Genomic DNA, 16,027 nt, shown 5'->3' on the forward strand with positions numbered 1-16,027 from the left:
TAGCTGTACTATCACAACAATAATTCCAAGTGTCAACTATGCAGTAGACTGTATAGCTGCATGTGTGTGTATGCCTTGAAAATTTACAGCAAAGGTATTGTGTTGCACATGATAACAAGAAGCATGAACTGATGCATGTGTAGCATAATTTATATACAATTGAATTTGAATCATTTAGCTACTACAGGAAACAGTGGGGGATAGCAGAAACAGACAAGTGGATGTAAAGTATGCAGTCTGCAAGAGATACAAAGATTATATTTGAAGGAATCTATCAGACAACATGGAATCACACTGGACATTTAATTTGTGATTATATTCGTAGTTCTTTATATACTTCAGTCTCATGGAGACAAAGCTCATTGGACATTTAAAACTTTGTCCATGCTTCTACATGTGTAACTAAATTAATTTGATCTGTAACACAATAATTTAACTCAGTGAGGACACAACAAAGGTCGTAAAGTTGAAGATCATTCTCCAACTTTTCAAACAAGCGTTGCTAAACTTAAATATATATATGCATATTAAGGCTACAGCACAAGTGCTGAAGGTCTGTAAGACATCTGGTCCTACAGCCTTAAAGTTTAAATGAGCTATATACATCATTGCGGTAGCCTTACTAATGAGATGAATAACTGATTCGGGACTTTAGCTACTGTCACTTGAAGAGATGGCCATCAAGTTTTACCATGCCATATATGTCCTTCCATCTCTCCACTGCTTTTATATCATTAAATTTCAACTTCCCTCTTTGTAATTTACTGTTTCCTATTGTTTACCATTTCCAATTGCTTACAGGTCAAGCCTTCAGGATATAGAACTTAATTAGTTTTGTTGCTTCAGGCAAAGTGTGTGTGTCTGTGTGTGTGTCTGTGGTGCACGTGTGTATAAATTAGCATTTCTGTGATTAAACAGAGAGTGATATCAGATCTTAAGCAGGACTTCCCTTGGCTGGTAACAACAGCCAGACTGAATACACAGTGACTCACAAGGCAGCTATGTCATGTTTTGTGGTTTTTCCAAGAATTATCACCACTGCCTGTTGTTTGTGGTTAGGGTATTTTCTTTGGTATTTCCTTGGTTTATGATAACATGTTTTTTGGTTTCTATGCAGATTTGTTTGCCTTTGTAGATTAAACTCAAACCAAGAACATACGCAACACAAGAGCTATAAGTATATGTGCACTTTGTGATTCCTATTTACAGATGTAGATAATAACGGAGATGCCAATACTCAAACCCAATCCACTAAACATCAAATAACAAGCATTCTCAACATCACTGAAGTGGTAAGCACCGCTAAGCTCTCCACATACCCCATACACTACAGTACAGTATAAACATATTGTCATACACCAGTTTATTGTCCTAAAACATTTTCCATAAAAGACTCTATTCTGTCTTTCATTTTGATTTTTATATAGAATGTATCCCAACATTATTCCAACGAAATACGGATTAGCCCTGAATAGAGGATGAGTGTACAATTTGCTAAACTGTTCATCAAAGTTTGGGTAGAAAATAATCACAGCTTTGAACCCATAGCTTGCAGCAACAATTCCAACATATGCAGTAGCTCCAGTCACAGTAAGGACTACACTGATCAGTCCGATACGTGGAACGTGGTATAAGAGCAAGATGAATATTGGAGAGATAATATACAACATCATATCAACAGATACATGCCATGCCACTCCTTCACACACCTCATCACTTTTAGTTAAAGTATGGGTTAGATAAAGTATATATTATACCACCAGTTCTTTTGGCAAGCATAGTAGTCTGGTTGATACCACACGGGGCCATCTCCCAAATGAACAAATAACTTCAAAGCAACTAGAGTATAGAAGTAGTACAAAATTGATAGACGAAAGTAACGGTTGAGGTAGAAATATGCAAATCTAAACTTTCCATGTCTCTTTATATCTTTCAGAGTTAAATATGTGGACAAAGTGGCACTCAGCAGGAAAAAGGCATCCACAGTAAGTGAACCATGGAACACTGGCAATAAAATCAGTGCTGAAGAGGAAGGTTGTGGGGTACTTTGAATCAGTGAAGGTTGGTAGATTGGGAAAAAGGATATTACACGAATTGCTACAATTGAAAAATTGCAAAACATTCTGATACCTCCAATTGCTTTAACAGCAGATGGTGACTGTTTAGTTGACAACAGGATAGGAACTGTATTGCATAATGAAAATGCCAAAAGAAAACTTTTCATTGGTGACAGCTGTTGTAATTCTATGTCTTTCTGTAAAGAAGGTGGGTGTTCATTATATTTCTTGTTGTTGTCTTCACTAGATACTTGTACAATTTCTACATTACCATCCTTCTCTGATAAGCACAGCCATGACATGATGTCTGCTACAGTTCCTACTAGCACTAGTCCTATGAGAACTCCACACATAACAATAATCACTATAGTAACAGTGTCATATTCAACATCTGTTTGAGGACAAATGTAGCTGAATTATCAACATCAGTCAGCCTTACATTAACAGTGCTTGTCTTATTACTAAATGGATTACTGGTAATTGTGTTAATGCTAGTAATGTCCATCTTTGATAATACGATGCCAAACTCATTAGGAGAACAAGCCTCAGGGTAACACACTCCAATTTTTATATTAACTGAACTAGTTACATTTCTTCCATTGGAACAATCGTCAGTCAGGCATACTTCATCTTGATAGTTGTGCAAAATACTGATATTCATTTTGACTGCATATAAACAGAACCTAGTATCACCTATAGCAGTTTTCTTCAGGTGTATATACATTCATCGTAGTAGCCAAGAAATGCAGTGTGACCTTTCAGTATGCCATGGTTTTGTTTACCCCATGAATCCCAATACTCAGCCATTAGTTGGGGCTCACTTGTTTCCAACAATGACAATTTCTGAAGTGCATCTTGACAACTTGTACCGACAGTGATGTTGGATGAGAACAGTGTGGAGAATTGATCCACTTCAGCTAAAGCAAAGTTGCTGATAATTAGTAGACACAAGAGTGATATCAAAATCATCCTTCCTATAAGAAGCATATATTAAATACAGAATTGGTTTGGCATGCCTGTTAAATTTATTAGAAACAACATTACAACAGAGTATTCTACTTTCTCAATGTAAGGAGAAAACACTCCTTATGCCCCTTGTATTTAACCCTTCATTTGTCATTTATAAACTAAGAGTATGTATTATTCACCACTTGTAAGCTAGTACTAGTACTACTTCACTCACTGAAAAATGATCTACCATAGTTGGCTGATAGGGGGCACTCCTTATAGCACTAATCATGCAACATCAAAGCACTTTGTTTGCTGAAGTCTTCTAAACATGAATATCATTACATTCTGTTCAGTTAGCCTTCATATAGTTATGTACTAGGTTTATAAGGTTCAAAAACTAGTGTCTGCCCAACCTTGCACATGAGTTTAAGTGGGCTGATATTTTACTGCAGCACCAAATTGAAGTATATATAGCAATTTACCTTACAAACAAGCATATTTTGTAGAGCACCTCAAAGAGAAGCCATTTACTCTCTACCAAACCCAACTATGGTGGTGTAAGTAGTCCAGGGGGACCGAGTATGGTTGCTGCAGCTGGTCTAGGGGGACCAACATTGGGGACCCAGGTTGTACCTCCGAATCTAAAGGGGGTCAATTTTTCATTGCCAACCCTACCTTTCTACTTTACATACAACCCTTCCTTACCTTTGTACACTTTGACAAGGCTGGAATCATAACAAAAACGTTATTGGAAATTGTCAACTTGAGAAAACTTTACACAGCACTGGATTTTAACCTTGATTCTTATTGAAGTACCGTAGAGTCTGGTTGTTAGGCGCATACGCCTAATAAAGTTCTCAAAAAAGTAGTATCGTAATTAACTTATAGTTGTTAAGCGCATGCGCCTAATAAATAAACCTCAGTGTGATTATTATGGATTCACTCTGGTATGAAGGGCAATCACCACATGTACCAATGTTTGTAGTACAGTTTTGTGCACTGAATCCTTCATGTAGAGCATACTACAGAACAGTGATGCACCGATAACCAAATTAGCCGATTATTCCAATAACCGATATTAAGCAACAGAATTTGCCGATACCAATAACTGATTCGATATACACTAATAACACTAATACTCATTATTAAATGACTCATATTAGTGACATAAGTATTGATATACAGCTCATTCTGGGCTAAAATGTAAAGTTAGATGAAAACCACAAGTAAAAGTTACTCATGGTAAACAGGTTATATTTTTACTACTGCTATACAGTTGAGACAAGTGGCTGGTACTACAGAGAAACCCAAAACCTCAGTTTACTCTTGGGCATGGCCTAAAACCTGACAGTTTATTATGGGCATGTCTTGTTTGTAGTCACTGCTAAACCATCTCTCATTTAATTAAAATGCCAAATAACTTCTGTCTAGCCTCCCCCACATCATTATACCACACAGTACAGTGGAGATTAATATTGACTTGATTTAATCAAAACTGATTAATCAGCTAGTAGCCAATATCGCCCAATACCGATTATCAGTGCAACAACACCACAGAAGACTGTTTTGCTAAAACTTCATGCCATACACCATTAGCAAACATGGAACATTTCTTCTCTTGTATAGCTTCGTCTTGTGTTGGAGCTTCATTTTCATTCACATGCTCTTATCAACCATGAACAAGTATCAGACACAGGTATGCGCTTAATATGCGTGCGCCTAACAATCAGACTCTACGGTATGCATTAAAAACTACTCCATGTCTTTTTGTAGTTTTACACTGATTATCTTGTCAACAGCCATTGTTTCTTGCCCTATGAAAATACATGTATTTGTGCTATATACAAATAATGCAAAATTGTGCCCATTAGAATCCATAATTTTCCCAACAAACCATACACATAAACATTGAATTTCTTTATACAATGGCATCCAAACTTTTGTTGTAATGTTTTTTGTAGCAACAGTTTTATTCACAGTTGACTGTCATTTATGTACCTGTGCTCCATACAATTTTCTATAGGAGAAATTAGTTACCTCAGTATGCAAACCTCAAAAGTGTGCTGGGTTCTCATTACTCAAGTTTACTAAACTTGGTCTCATTCTATGAGTTACACCCTGTAGAGTGTACTGATTAATAAGAATCTACCCAAAAACGTAGGCCATTTTACAAAGATATATCACCAACAAGTTGATATTGTGCTACTTCTAAAAACCAGCTGGCTAACTCATCTGGTATGTGATATATGCTACTAATAATAATTATTGTAATTTCGAATTTTGCAATCCATGAAATGCCTTCAATTATGTTGCTATGTGCTGCAAAGGAAGCACTTGTCAACAAACTGCATTAAACAACACCATACAGAATATCTTTCTCGACAGTTTTTAAAGTTTGTCTATCATGTTTTTTCTGCAACAAAGCCTCAAGGCTGATATTCATTTTCATTTGCCAATGTAAAGACATGCCCCATTCAAGTTGAAGAGTTTTATTTATTATTTATACAGAATTCATACTTGTCTTGTATATGTATAAACATTTGAATAGATGAATTTATAGAAGTGTTTTGAAGTGGTCAAAGTCTGGCAGTGGCGTAGCTAGCCCAGAAGGATTGGTTGGGCACCATTGTATGCGTACAAGCTGCAGTAACCAGCATGCAAAGCATACTGCAGCTAGGAGGGTCTGGGGGCATGCCCCCCCAAGGGAAATTTTTTGAAAATTACATGCTGAGATTCAATTTGGTGGCATTTTGCAGCTAAAATTTGTCATCTCTAGTAGGACTCTAGCTGTAAGTACGTTTTGTTTGCATAATAATTATTATTAGTTACCTAGCTAGCTGTAGGAGGCTTCATATTGCACCTCGTATCGCACAATTTAGCTGTAGCTAGCTACGTACGGTGACCTGAGTTGGTAGGGCACTGGAACTGATTGGTTGGGCCTGTGCCCTACCAGTACCCACCTTAGCTACGCCACCGAAGTCTGGTAAATTAACACTTTCTTCTGGGAGGGTGCTCCGTAATGGTAGAAAGAAAGAATGAGTGCAGGTATATGTGTTTGTTCTAGCCACCAGCTGTATGTATATCATGCTGCGAATGATAAGTGCGAATTGTTCAATTACATTTCACGAGCAACCTGAAATCGACTGAGCATATGTACACACACACATACATGCGCGCACACGCACATGCACACACACGCACATGCACACACACACACACACACACACACACACACACACACACACACACACACACACACACATTTTTACGAAAACAATTTCAGTACACCACATTTTTACTGTACTATTTTGTATCTGGATAGATTCCATTCAACAAGTATATGACTGAATTAGGGATTAAATATTGAGTAGTATATCTGCAGGTGTAGGCGATCCCTACTTTTTATGATCCCTAATTGAACTTAAAATTCCTAATTTTTCCTTATACTTGTTTGTTTACTTTGGTGACATTATTATGACTGGTGAGAACCCATGCATACTGCATCAAAGAAAAGGATGGCACCAGAGTTAATGTTTTCATTTGAACGTGCTCCCCAGTTATCAATGATTTGAAGTAGTCAATATGCTTCACTTTCAGCTATGTTCAGCCCATTACACAGTGCTACTAATGAAAAACAGGAGAAGCGCTTCTGTAATCAATCCAGTCACCATGATAATTACAGACAATTTGTGTGCCCCAACTATCAATTACTGACTCAAAAGTGAAGTGGCCATTACGCTTCGCTTTCACCTATTTTCAGCCCATTACACAGTGTTACACATGAAGAACAGTATCACAAGTGCCTCTGCAATCAATCCAGTCACCACATAAAATACGGACGAATAAATGAGAAGCCATGCACCGCGATACTGCGAATCGACACCTTGGACAGTCAGCAGAAAGAATTGGGACACAAAGGAGGACAAAGGTAAGTCCATGATGCATGCACTGTATGCACTGCGGTATGCCAAGACATGTCTTGGGACGAAGCAACGTTGAACAGTGAAAAAAGCAAGCCCATTGCCTTAGCCACTACTGAGTTACAGTTGTCTAAAGGAATCATGCAGGCAGGCAGTTAGTAGAAAATTCCATTCTATGATTTTTTTAAATTTCATAACAATCTATTGGAAGCATTTAGGATCATACTGAATGCACTTTTGGGCTTGGTTATACCCAACCAATACTGCCAAGGCACCAGGATTGTGTTCTGAAGTGGTGATATTTTTGGCCAGAAAGACCCAAAACTCCTTGATCCCTAAAATACAGTGCTACCGTACTGTATGATTCTTTTCTAGCTAAACAGGTGATTAATCAGCCATGTATATAATTTAGTTTTTATGCTATTGTTGGTATATTTACATTTACAATTTAATGAATTATTTTGCAATTTGGTAATTATGCTGCTATGCCACTATTAAGGAAGTGTAATTCAAACAAATCACTTTAACCACAAATTACGCAAAAAGTATCTTCTCAACTGTTTTATAGTCTTGTCTATTGTGTTTTCTGACACAAATTATTAAAAGAAAGCCTCAAGGCTGCCCTCCATGTTTCCATTCACGTAAGTACGGGACACGCCCCTTTCCACCTCAAAGAATTTTGCTAGTTTTGGCAACCTACAAGACTAGATACACCATTTTCAGTTGTTTTATGCTCATATAACCCATTGCGTTCATGAGGTCTTCAACAATTCGCTTCACCTACATTTCAAACCGGCATGAATTAACCGCCTTAACTAAAGCTTACTTGCCTGGAAGCTTAATATACAAGAGCTATATGGCTTTCATTTCTCATATACAGACTGCTTTTAGATTACAAAGTTTTGCTCATGTGGATGTGGGCTACAGAAAGACAAACAAATATAGATACAAACACACACACACACACACACACACACACACACACACACACACACGCGCGTTTTTTTGGAAAACAATTTCAGGTGCGCACCCACAGCCGGCTTTCTGGGCACACAACTGGTTATAAATCCCTGAAACTCAAATTTTCATCTGCCGGCCTGCCTGCCAACCTGACTACAGTTGCAAGGCTGGAGGCCAAACAAAGCAGTAAATTGCCACTATTTTACGCCACAATAAAAAAACTCACCAGTGGCATGTGCCTTTTTGGGGTTCCGACAAGTGTGTGCCCTCTGTGCCTTGTCTTTTACATAATATCTGGCTCAGTTCTGTTAAGTCCGCCAGTAGCTAACATCTGGTGTATTCTACTGACAATCAAGTTACCTTGATTGCCTAACCCTTCATGCAATGAAACCATATCAAGGTGCTAATTTTCCAAATCAACACTTTTCTTGAGCAGCATATTTAAATGCCACAAACTTATTTAAAGTACATACGCTCAGTAAACACCTGAAACTTCACAATAAGTTCAAGACCACACCCATTAATGATCTTGGCTGATTAGTAATGATCGAGAGTGGAGACGACACCTCTTAACAATTAGTCTAGCTGTATTTATAATGCTAGAACAGTGAAAATATTACACACTCCCTGGTAGGTGAAAGACTGACTCAAGATACTCCAATGCAGCAGTCACCGTAACAAAGCAGTCACACGTTGTATGCCATAACAAGCTACAGTGTAACCTCAGTTATCCGGACCACACTTATTCGGATTCTCAGTTAACCAAACTACGGAAATGACTGCTCTATTAGAGTAGTGACTGTTCTATTAAGGTAGTCGATAATACTAAATTTAAAAAAAATGTTCTTTATGCTTTATTTATACACAGTTTCAGATATATGGACTTATGAACCATCCCTGGTACCAAGGGGTTCGGATAACTGAGGTTCCACTGTAGTATATTATTAATTTAGGGATCCAAGCAATAAATAGTGAAACAAGAGCTGAATGATTGTTATGAACGACGATAGTGGGTTCATAATAGGGATCGCCCATGTTTTTTGCAAAAATCCTAATAGGACGCACACCTAAAAACCACCTTGAAAAGCATCCTTCAACTCAAAACAACCCTCTGGTGGTTCTTTGCAATGAGTATAGGTCCACTAGTAAGTATCAAGTGAAAAGGAAACAGTATGTGTATTTCAGACAAAACTGAAGTATGCCTGTTTGTTCATATTATTATTTTATTATTATTCTTTCACAGGCATAGCAAAGTTTACAAGGAGAATCCTGGGATAGAAAGTAGCAAGCTTGCTGAATGGATCATTGTGCGTGTCCATGACCTATTTTTGATTTCGTTTTCAGATGGAAACAGCCCAAACCGGGCTGTTTCTTCTTGCCAAAACGCCATTACGCTCGAGAAGCCATACAAGATCGCACCCAAAGTTAGGTTTTTTGTGTACGCTGCTTGTGGCTAATAGAATCTGTCTTTATTAAACTCAGTATAGGCCAGGAAACTTAATCTGGGCTGATGACTTTGTTGCAAGGTGTTTTTTTTGCTCCATGATTGTTGTACGTGGGCGGGTTATCCAGATTAAATACTCTAATAGAGCAGTCAAGTGTATAACAACAACCCTTGCACTGAATTTGACAGCTATTAAAGGCACCAGTAATGTAAATTGTAGTTCATATTAGGAGACTCTCAGTCTGTATGCACATTGTAATTTGATCAGTTTCATGTGTGTGTACTGCAATGTTGATGGAGTTACTATGCAGAATGCAAAATTACACTATTCACAGCAGTCTTCTTCATAATCCATTACTGGATTAATAAAAAGTACACAAACTAGATGAATAAAAAATTGGAAATTTTAAAATAGGAATAGGGATTGCTAAAAAAGCCACGAAACAAGAAGGGATCGCTGGGGTGGTAATGTAAACCACAAATCCCTATTTAGACTCTCTGTCGGTGGTAATGTAAACCACAAATCCCTATTTAGACTCTCTGTCGGTGGTAATGTAAACCACAAATCCCTATTTTGACTCACTTCAAAATGACAGAGCATGTAACTATAAACATTTATGACAGAGAGTCAAAATAGGGATTTCTGGTTTACATTACCACCCCAGCAATCCCTTCTTGTTTCGTGGCTTTTTTCAGCGATCCCTATTCCTATTTTAAAATCTCCAATTTTTTTATTCATCTAGTATTACAGCATACTCAGTGGGAAAATCTTTATGGCATTGAACAAAATGATTATTATAACATGCCGATGTAGGGATTTTCCCACCAAGTTATGCTGTAACACCATCATTCATTTTGTTTCACTATTTTTTATTGATTGGATTTCTACTTCATTTTTAAATTAATTTTTTTTTAATATACTACTAGTAATTATGTTATAGTTAAACCCCACCACCAGTCAATCTCTCTTCATTATGACTAGAACGTGATCACAAGGCAGCAATCGACTTTCATAAAGTGAAAGTTTTTGTTTAGCAAGACTTCACCAGAAACACAGTACTCTGAACTATTGACTTCATTTGCCTCTGCCTTTGTCACCAAGCAACTTAGTCTAATACATAAAGTAAAAGACTTTAACAAATGTCAGGGAATCTACACAGTGGAAACAACTGAAGGTATAAAGAATGTCAGCACAGAAGATTGTGACTGCTTGTTCAGAAAATCAATGATATTACCTTGCCGTCACATATTTACACTTCGTAAAAGTCTTGAAATGCCCCTTTATAATGAAGCCTTGTGTGACAATCAGTGGACATCTGAATACTATAAAGAAACTCAAATTGAATTTAACATCACAAAGTAGCTGTTCTGTATGCATCAATGTTTCAGCCAAGCCAAAATCAATTCCTAACTATCATCAAAAGTATAAAAAGGCTTCTCTCCTGACCACAGAATTGGCAAACATTGCAAGTGAAGCTTCTGGAATACATTTTGCTAGAAGATGTGAGCTAATCAAAAGCTTGATTGATCATTGGAAGCGTGGTGAAGAAGTAGCAATATGACCACTAGAATGTGGTAAGATGCATGGATAAATGAGGTGCACTACACATTAGTACATTGCATGCTAGATGATATAACTGACCTAAAACTGAAGCACCAAAAGAAAGTACATAGCTATAGCTACAGTGGATTTTGTTGTAATTATTTTGTGCCACATTTAATGAACTGTGCAAATAGTTATGAAGATACACAAGATACAAATTAAATATGTTATAGCTATACAGCAAAAAAAAAAATTAGATATGCTATAAAGCCGCAGAATAAAACTCTCCCTGCATACACTCATACAAAATGGATATCACAGCATATATAACTATGCTGCCATTCAGCACTAGCTCTCTATAATCTGGTTGGATTGTAAGGGAGTAGGATATCGTTATCAACTGGAGGCCAGGAGAAGTGAGGCTGAGGTGTTGATAACAGATATCCTACGGGTGCAGGTGTGGTTGAACTGACCACTTTGAAGCACTTGACTTTACAAACAATGGGATAAGTAGAATTCTAGGAAACTGGAACAGGACGGGAATGGAAAGCGGAAACCAGCGAAAAATGCCTAATAAAGGTAAAGGATTTTACAGCACAATGCCTCTTTGCAGCATTGTTGGATTCTTCTGCTAAAACGATTGAAACACTCTAATAGAGCAGTCACCATTAGTAAAATACTTTAATAGAGCAGTCAAAAAATGTTTTGTTAACGAGACCCACATTGATGGCCTGTAAATTGATGGGCTATAGCTGTCATAATTAGGCATATAAACTAGCTAAATCATCAACATTGAAAGTTAGCTACTTCCTTGAAACCATAAGATTTAAACCATTATAGCATATAATTACATGTTTACAAAAGGATTCTAATTAACTGACAGTGCCTGCATATAGATGTGGGAAGTTGTACCAGCAACCTCAGGAAAAAATGTGGCAGCTGAAGTATGTGTAGGCGCATGGCTCCAATGAGGAGACTAAGGACTATATGAGCAGTCATGGGGACTCCTCTTGAAGCCACTTCAGCTTGACAAGCATACCAGTGCTGCATGCATACCTCTTATTTGGGAGCAGTATAGTTGCAGTTTTTGAAGCCTATAATAGGCACTGTCAGTTAACTAGAATACTTTGTGAATCTCAGTTTTCATATCAGTATTAATTTAATATTTAATAGTTAAAATTTATGGTTTCAAAGGAGTAGCTAACTTTCAATGTTGATGACTTAGCTCGTCTATATACCTACAGCTATAGCCCATCACACAGGTCATCAATGTGGGTCTCTGGTGGGATAGGTAACAAAACATTCTTGACTGCTCTATTAGAGTATTTTAATTGCAGGTGACGGCTCTATTAGAGTGTTTTTATCATTTTAGCAAAAGGATCCAAACAATGCCACTAAGAAACACTGTGCTGTAAAATTCGACCTGTCCAACCTGTATAATTGCATGATGAACTTTTTCTGTGAGTCGTTCCTGTTCCCATTTTCCTCTAATTCTACTTACCCCAAACAATGTGACAATTGCTAAATTGAGGTGTTATGACATGTTTTCTATCTCACACTTTGAAGCATTTGGCTTCATAAAGAACTACAATGAAGCTATTAAAGTTGTGTATGGTTTTTGTGCTTGCAGTTTTATGGTTTTGTGTTTCTTTTGATCCAATTGAATGTGTAAATCAACTTGTCCTTCATATTTAAGGATTCTGACCTACTGGAGTTTAACTTCCGTTCCCTACCATATCTGCCTGCTATTTTACTTAGTGTAGGGCTTCAGTGGGATAGAACTAGCCGTTATAATGCACCTATCAATGCTAAGCCCCTACTCCCCCAGTACAGGCAGGGTGGGGATTTGACAATTATATGCCACACTAAAAGCCCCCTCTGGAATATACTGCTGTTACAAGTAAATAAGATACAAAATCATTGCTGGCCATTAGGAAAGCTAAAATTATTGTATTGGCAAGTTATAGTCCCCACACATGGGGGATACTTTGTTGGAAAGTCTCCTTCTTAAGTCCCTCCCCCAGAATTGATTGGCAAAGCCCTAAACTTAACCAGCAATGCGTGCACCATAGATTAATTGTAATGTTTCGTGAAAGCCTTAAAGAAGATGCCTAGCCTTTCAAGTGGATAATGATTCTTTAGAACGAGGTATTTTGTAAAGTTGATATTCTGATTGTAAACGATGCGCACTTGTTAACAGGGTTATTATGGGGGTCCGACACCAACTGGAATCTAACACAGATCACTTGTAATCCCAAAAATGGAATCTGGAATCTCTGATAAAATGGAATCTCAACAAAAATATTCCTAAGTCAGATTATTTCTGTATATTTCCTGTAAATTATACTGTATATTATCTCTTGTGCTATGTTGCAATCAGTTTAGTCTTGTGAGTACTGTGCACGTGTCCCGACATGTTGTACAGGCAATAGCACAACTTTAACATCTATATCCAATTGGCCTGGAAGCCAGCCAAATGCATAAAAGTGTTAACGCACATGTATGTGTAGCCAGCTATAAATTTCGAATTTAGAATCTTGGCTTGGAATCCAAAATAATTCGGAATCTTGCACACGATTTTTGGATGGTGTTGGACCCCTCGGGTTATTACAGAAACATACCTGTATATCACTGTGACTTGTAGATTGCTAGCCAGTTAGTGATATGGATGCGGGGAAACATGGATCCCTAGTGACATGTGTGCGGGGAAACATGGTACTCGGGGACTGTGACACCGGCAATGCTCACTGAAAACTAGTGAAGTCTGAACAGGATTTATATTATGTTAGTCTTGGTGACCCACCACAATTACCATCCTAAAAACTGAGGAGCTTTCCTTTTTCTACCTTATGTGGACGCACAAAGATGCACGTTATTGTCAAAATTCTGCTACTTTATGCACCCATATAAAATAGAGCAATGCCCTTTAAATTTTATGGTAGTATTTATCGTGGACCACCTAGACTAACATATAGAAATGGTCAGTAGGCTGCTTCTCGTTACTTCATTTTTTCACTTTCCATCCATCTCCTTCTTGTAGGAGCAGTGTGCCAATGAAATATCCTTGGCATCATACATGCAAGGTATTTATGTACCAGTTCCTGTACTTTAGCACTGGTGTATTTCTTGTAGAAGCATAAAATCTACTGGTGAGCATGGCTAAATAAAAATACAGAACCATTTTTGGGTCATTGATAGCTAATGAACAAGGGTATAAATTTGAAAAAAAAAGGAATTGTTTTCTGGTAGTTGTAGTATATACTACTATGACATTGACACTTGCACATGCACGCACTTTGTATCACTATTCATTTTTACTAGCACTAGGATTTTAAACAGTACACGTGATTGTATTATTGCACGTGATTGGACAATTGACACTTTCTAATAATAGCACATGGTGGCAGCGTGGTCGTAACTCCGCAATGGCTCAAATCCATTTGCAACCGCCAGATCCCTTCAATTTCAAGTCTCCCAATGACTGGCCTCGTTGGAAATGCTGCTTCGAGCAGTTTCGTTCGGCCAAAGCAAGTGAACACCCTATTGTATTGTCTTGGGGAAGAGGTTGAGTCTGTACTGATATCTACGAACATTACAGAAGAAGAGAGGAAAGACTACTCCAAAGTGATCAAGAAATTCAACAGCTTTTTCAAAGTTCGCAGAAATGTTATCTTTGAGCAAGCCCAATTTAACTGCCACAGCCAAATGCCTGGAGAATCTGTGGAACAATACATCATAGAACTGTACAATCTGGTGGTGGAACATTGTAATTACGGAGACCTCAAGTCCGAAATGATTTGGGACCGCCTCGTTGTTGGGATCCAAGACTTAGCCTTGTCAGAACGTCTTCAGTTAGATACAGAATTGACACTTGAGAAAGCAAAGATGCTAGTTCGTCAGCGTTAGACCGTCAAGAAACAGCAACAAGTCCTTAAAAGAACTGGGTCAAACAATCTAGATGAAATGCAGCAGAGCTACAGCAAGACAGCTTGAGTTGAGGAGAGGCCCTCAACACTACAACCAATGGAACACCCGACTAAGAACAAGATACCAGACCCTAAACCATGTATGCGATGTGGGTGAGGGCGACACCCAAGAGAGAAATGTCCTGCTAAGGATGTCATATGCCACCGCTGTCAAAAGAGAGGCCACTATGGATTCTGCTGCTGCACAAAATTGGATGAATTATCAACTTCAGAAGAGTGCAGCACATGTGGTAGAGACATGGACACAATCTCAGAGAGTAACCAGGAGGAACAAACTATAGATTCTGTTTTTCTAGATGCAGTGGGGGATGCCATGGACACATGCTGGACAGCAACAGTTACTCTAAATGGCAAGGATGTGATCTTCAAGTTGGATACGGGGGCCGAAGTTACAGCCATCACAGAGGAGACTTGCTAAATGCTGAATTAGCACCTCCCTGCAAATATGTCAAGTCCCTCTACCAGTAAAAGGGCACTTACAAGGGCAGTTCATCTACCAGGGTAAGCAAACTATACAGTCAGTATATGTGATAAATACCCTAAGGAGAAACTTGCTTGGCTTACCCACTATCAATGCTTTGAATCTTGCTGTCAGAGTAGAGGCCATTATGCAACACACTAATTATGCAGTAGCTGATAAATTCCCATCAATTTTTCAAGGCTTAGGAAACTTTGGAGAAAGTTACACAATCAAACTAAAGCCAGGGGCAAAACCTCATGCAATTTACACTTCCAGACATGTAGCAATGCCACTACGTTCCAAGTTTCAAGAACTAGATCACATGGAGTCAATGAATGTCATATCCAAAGTAGTGGAGCCCACTCCTTGGTGTGTTGATATAGGTGGTTGTGCCAAAAAAGACTGGGACCATCAGAATACCTGTATGTGTAGACCTCAAGCCATTGAATGAGAGTGTTCAACGTGAGGTACACCCCTTACCAGCAGTAGATGGCACCTTGGCACATATGGCTGGTGCAAAAGTTTTCAGTACCCTTGATGCCAATATTAGAGGCATTAGCCATCATTCGGCCATGTGAAAATTTTTCAAGCTATATTTTAGGCAAGAAATTCACCATAGAAACTGACCATAAGCCATTAATTCCACTGTTAGGCAACGAAAGCCTACACACCCTTCCTCCAAGAATCATGAGGTTTCGTCTTCGAC

At 38.2% G+C, this 16,027-nt stretch overlaps 1 protein-coding gene across 1 annotated transcript; it reads right to left on the bottom strand.

Annotated features, from left to right (window-relative positions):
- Nucleotides 1–1,735: 1,735 nt before the first annotated feature.
- On the bottom strand, nt 1,736–3,026 carry LOC136239818 (uncharacterized). The gene is made up of 3 exons (XM_066030568.1): nt 2,780–3,026; nt 2,532–2,723; nt 1,736–2,391 (listed from the first exon to the last, which is right to left on the bottom strand). Exons 1-3 carry the CDS (start codon nt 3,024–3,026, stop codon nt 1,736–1,738), a joined length of 1,095 nt encoding a protein of 364 aa, XP_065886640.1.
- Nucleotides 3,027–16,027: the final 13,001 nt, after the last annotated feature.

The sequence above is a fragment of the Dysidea avara genome, chromosome 12, assembly GCF_963678975.1.
Source record: "Dysidea avara chromosome 12, odDysAvar1.4, whole genome shotgun sequence".
In the NCBI taxonomy this organism is placed as follows: domain Eukaryota; kingdom Metazoa; phylum Porifera; class Demospongiae; order Dictyoceratida; family Dysideidae; genus Dysidea; species Dysidea avara.

Coding starts and splice junctions, on each gene's coding strand:
- LOC136239818 (XM_066030568.1), bottom strand. CDS start 3,026: ATGATTTTGATATCACTCTTGTGTCTACTAATTATCAGCAACTTTGCT. Junction 2,724..2,779: donor TCTTGGCTACTACGATGAAT/GTATATACACCT, acceptor GTTTATATGCAG/TCAAAATGAATATCAGTATT. Junction 2,392..2,531: donor TAGCATTAACACAATTACCA/GTAATCCATTTA, acceptor GAGTTCTCATAG/GACTAGTGCTAGTAGGAACT.